The following is a 4936-nucleotide window of genomic DNA, read 5'->3' as shown; positions in this document are numbered from 1 at the left end:
GTCAGTCCAATCACTGCGGGACGCAGAGGCGGAGCTGTTTGGGAGGATATGAGGCCCCGCCCCCTCCTGCGAGGCGCGTGTGTGAACTGATCGGCCTGACCTGCAGTGATTTTATCTGTTCAGGGTTTGTTGCGTTTCTGAGCTCAATGACCGTTTGACTTCCTGATTTTAGATTTTCAGCATAAAATCACGGTGCAGGCGTCGCCCTCTCACGATCGGAGGCGGAGTCTGCTCAGCAGTAGTTCCAGTCCGCCGTCGAGCCCAGCCATGCTGCCCCGCCTGCGAGCCATCCAGCGTAAGCATCGTCACAGACTTCAGTTCAGCGCTTTATGACATGTGTTCTCATGCTGTGTGTTCTGATTGGCAGTAACGCCAGGCGAGGGCTGCACGGCGTGGGCCCGCGGCGCCGTCCTCCTGCACGATGAAGACGAAGCTGAGAGGAAGGGCTCCAGGAAAAAGGGCAGAAATCGCGGGGGCGGGCCTTACAGAGAGCACAGCGCTGATGCAAGGTGAGATGACAAACCTTTCCAGAGAGGGGGCGTGGCCAGACACAGCTCATTTACATATTTAAAGCTACAGACACAGAAACAGCCTGTTCTGAGCTCTGACACTGATTTCACCTGAAGACGAGGAGGAGGTCATGTGACCTTTATAAGTGTTTCATCTTCCTCCCTCCTGACAGCGTGAAGCCTCCTGCAGAAGGCAGCAGGCAGCGCTCCTGCAGCGCCCCAAACCTCCGCAGGTCTCCTCGCCACAGTCCGGCCGTGCCCGGGGTGCCGAGCCTCGTGGAGATGGGTAAGAAGGATTTAAGATTCAGTGAGCAGCTGGTCCTGGTCCTGGTCCTGGTTTCAGCACTCTGACGTGAACGTTTCCTGTTTGTAGAAAATGAAGACTGCTGCTTCAGCACGGAGCCGGGAGCCGTCCCGGGTCAGTCCTACCTCTGCCTCCCCTTCCACCCGGCTGCTGACGCTGACGGAGACGAGTATGGGCCCAGCGGACCGGTCCCAGGTACCCCGCCCTGCAGGAAGAGCCCGGGCGGGGGCCGGCGGTCGGAGCTGGTGCTGCTGGGCTGTGGCGCTCTGTTGGCCGCCGTGGGACTGGGCTGCAACCTGCTGACTGCCGCCCAGCCGGAGGAGAGCGTCAAATCGCGATGGGAGGGTTTCTTCCACCGCTCGGGGGGCCAGAGGCGGAGCACCAGCCCTCAGACTCGTAAACTGTTCCGGCGGGAGAGCCCGCTGAAACCCCCGGCGCCCTCGCTGCCCGAGCGAGGCCTGCCCCCCTCCTACACTCTGCTGTCCTTATCCTCCGTGTCGGACTGCAACTCCACCCGCTCGCTCCTCCGCTCCGACAGCGAGGAGCTGCTCGTCTACCGGCCTGCCTCAACGCCGGCGCAGCCCCTCGTGTCTCAAACGCCGATCAACCCGCTGGTCAACACCCACCTGGAAAGCTTCAAGAGGAACCCGCGGCAGTCGCTCACGCCCACGCACGTCCCCTCCGCCCCGAGCGCCTCGCGCAGCCTGAGACGGACGCCGTCAGACGGAGCCATCAAGAAGAGCTGCCTCCCTAACAGCCTGGAACCGTTACCTGAGACGGCGCTGGAGAACACGGGTAACGTTGATCTGACACATGTTCGCTCTCTGACGATGTTATTAAACTGACAGATAAACACTTCCTGTTTTGCCCCCCACCCCCCCCCCCCCCCCCCCCACCCCCCCCCCCAGGTGTCTTCAGAGGTCTCAAAGAGGACTGTGGTGACGTCCCCCGCCTCCCTGACCCAAACGTCGTGTTCCCTCCAACTCCACGCCGTCGCTGTGCTCCTGAGCGCCCTAAGACGCTGGGACTTTGTGGCCCGGCCTCGGCCTTCTCCGCGGGACGCGCCGACGTGTTCTGGGGGGAGGCGAGGTCACGGGGAAATGGACAAAACACGGGTAACGGCGAGTCCCCCGCCCACACGACCAGCACAGAGACGCCTCCCACTGTAGAGTTTGGCGGGGACGCGGCGGTTCTACCGACCCCCGTGGAGGCCCCGACCCCATACTCCCCCCGCAGGAAGGAGAACCTGCTGGACCAGCTGGACGAAGGTCAGAGTCGGGATGGGACCGTCCCGCTCTGCAGACCCGAGCTCAGCTTCCCCAAAGAATCCCCGTACCGATACAGACCCGGGTTCTGGTCCTGACTCGGCTCCACCACCCCGGATCGCTTCTAAACGAAGTCACTTCCTCTTTAACCGTTAAAAAAAAGTCACTCAAACAGGAAGTCATCGTCCGAGACTCCTCCCCCTCCTGACGCTGCGTTGCTGTTCATGATTTGAAAATAATCCTCCAACTCGGCGTCCGAATCTCCAAAACCAAAGCGTGAGGCGTGTTTGACCCGCGTGCTCGTCTCTGTCTGATCTTTGAAGACACGAGCTTGTTTGGCGAGGAGCAGACAGAGGGCGTGGCCGCGGCTTGGCGTGGCGTTGAGACGGTGCATTTGATGAAAGTGCACTTTGAGAAAGCGTCATGAATGTAAAGCTGCTCCAACACGTCTCCGAGTCATCTCTGCTCGTGGTCACCTGCATGGTCGAGTCGTGTCCCGGGTCGCTGCAGTCTTCTCACGGGGTCAGCTGGTGACCACGACCTCTGCTGACAGGAAGTCACAAATACCAACATGGAAGGCTTCTGGCTGTTTTGACCCCGGCCTTATTTGATTCTCGCCTCAGTCCGTCTCCGAGTGTGCCAGCGGCGCCGCTATGCATCTCGCTGCAGGCAGGCGTCAAGCTGATCGACCCGGACAGGAAGTCAGTCCAGAAATCGGCTTCAAAATAAAACACCATCTATAGATTGTACATTTTATCACTTTATCGACATCACATTGAAACAGGCGCCGAACAAATCCTCCTCAGAGAACGCCACGATGTTTACACGCTGCTCATGACCACGCGCCACACACAGTGAAAGCGTGCACGGACGGAACGCAGTGCTGAGGAGGCGACGCTTTATTTATTTATTTATTTATTTATTTATTTATTTATTTATTTATTGATTTATTTATTTATTGATTTATTGATTGATCTGGTTTGTTTTTTATAACTTGACGTCTTTGCCTTGATTGTTGACTCTTCTCTGAATGTCGCAGCTCAGTTTACATTTAAAATCATCTTTCAGTGTTTTCACATCTGAACTCCTGAACGTGAGGAGAACAGGAAACAGAGCACGGAGATGGTAGAGGTGGCGTGCAGACAGTCTGTAGAGGCGGTAGAGGTGGCGTGCAGACAGTCTGTAGAGACGGTAGAGGTGGCGTGCAGACAGTCTGTAGAGGTGGCGTGCAGACAGTCTGTAGAGATGGCGTGCAGACAGTCTGTAGAGGTGGCGTGCAGACAGTCTGTAGAGGTGGCGTGCAGACAGTCTGTAGAGGTGGCGTGCAGACAGTCTGTAGAGATGGCGTGCAGACAGTCTGTAGAGGTGGCGTGCAGACAGTCTGTAGAGGTGGCGTGCAGACAGTCTGTAGAGGTGGCGTGCAGACAGTCTGTAGAGGTGGCGTGCAGACAGTCTGTAGAGGTGGCGTGCAGACAGTCTGTAGAGGTGGCGTGCAGACAGTCTGTAGAGGTGGCGTGCAGACAGTCTGTAGAGGTGGCGTGCAGACAGTCTGTAGAGGTGGCGTGCAGACAGTCTGTAGAGGTGGCGTGCAGACAGTCTGTAGAGGTGGCGTGCAGACAGTCTGTAGAGGTGGCGTGCAGACAGTCTGTAGAGGTGGCGTGCAGACAGTCTGTAGAGGTGGCGTGCAGACTGAAACGTATCAGCAGTTTTCTGCAGATGTGAAAACACTAAGAATGTCACTTTGTCCAAAATCCATTTTTCTTCTTTTTCTCTGATTGTAAAATAAACGACACATTTTGGGTTCTTTGTGGAAAAGCAGCAAAAGTTTGAAGTTATTAAAAAGTTCACCAATAATTAAAACAAACAAACATTTCACACTTTTCTTTCTCTATAATTTACTCATGTTTGTCTGGACTGTACGCTTGTAAAATGTTCATTTATTTTGTTTAAAGGTCACATATTACCCAGAATCCTCTTCTTCATGTTCCTCTAACATCTGTCTCAATCTGTCTCCAAACCCCCCAGTGATGAGAAAAGTCCATCCTCTCCGTCTTCTGCCTGCTCAAACAGGCCGTTTGGAGATGTTCCCTTCATGACATCACAAAGGGCAGTAGCCCCTCCCCCAGGTGGGTGACACTCCCACAGCTAGGTGTTTGTTCTGCCCTCTGAGTCTGCCTTCTCACCGTAAACAATAGGACATGGAGCCAGAAAGCAGCGAGTACACCCGAGCCCTTCCAGAGAGGGGGCGTGGTCAGACACAGCTCATTTACATATTTAAAGCTACAGACACAGAAACAGCCTGTTCTGAGCAGGGCTGAAATAGAGGGGTTTATAGACATGATCAAATACAGGATCAGAGTGGATTTACAACAACACACTTCACACACATGATGAAGAGGAGCGAGGACACTGATTTCACCTGAAGAAGAGGAGGAGGTCATGTGACCTTTAAAATGAAGACTGATCTTTATCAGACCCATCAGGTTGTTCAAATGTCAAAGTTATAAGAAAATAAGCTAACCATCAGAAACCCACTTCCTGTTTATGTCATTATATTGAATGTGACCTGTCGGCCTGGAGGACGGCGTGTCGGGGTGAACACTGTCTGAGCGCCGTCTGAAATGTTCCCATGAATCAGCTGATCTCACTGTTGATGAAGGAAGCTGTTAGTGACTGACTTGTATTTGCACTGAAACACTCATGTGAGTAAAATCAAAGTGAACGAGCCAGCTGTGTCACCGCTTCTTTCATGAGCGTTTCTTTTTGAAAATGATCTTTAACGTTTAACTATTGGATAAAAAACATAAGCTTCCAAGCTTTGGACAAAGAGAGCGTTATAACACTGTAGCTTCAGTGTT

At 54.1% G+C, this 4936-nt stretch overlaps 1 protein-coding gene across 1 annotated transcript in view; it reads left to right on the top strand.

Annotated features, from left to right (window-relative positions):
• map3k9 (mitogen-activated protein kinase kinase kinase 9) overlaps positions 1–4804 on the top strand; it is a gene marked incomplete at its 5' end in the record, with an annotated part of 5516 nt that extends 712 nt beyond the window's left edge. Inside the window, 6 exons of the mRNA XM_079369296.1 lie at positions 173–295; positions 368–509; positions 683–795; positions 883–1608; positions 1722–3209; positions 3276–4804. Coding sequence (XP_079225422.1) covers positions 173–295; positions 368–509; positions 683–795; positions 883–1608; positions 1722–2176 — 1559 coding nt within the window. The 3' untranslated portion in view covers positions 2177–3209; positions 3276–4804. The remainder of the gene's footprint in view (positions 1–172; positions 296–367; positions 510–682; positions 796–882; positions 1609–1721; positions 3210–3275) is intronic.
• Positions 4805–4936: the final 132 nt, after the last annotated feature.

This window comes from Symphodus melops, assembly GCF_947650265.1.
Source record: "Symphodus melops genome assembly, chromosome: 19".
Taxonomy (NCBI): domain Eukaryota; kingdom Metazoa; phylum Chordata; class Actinopteri; order Labriformes; family Labridae; genus Symphodus; species Symphodus melops.
The sequence above is the reverse complement of the archived record's forward strand: the minus strand, read 5'-3'. Positions and strand labels throughout refer to the sequence as shown.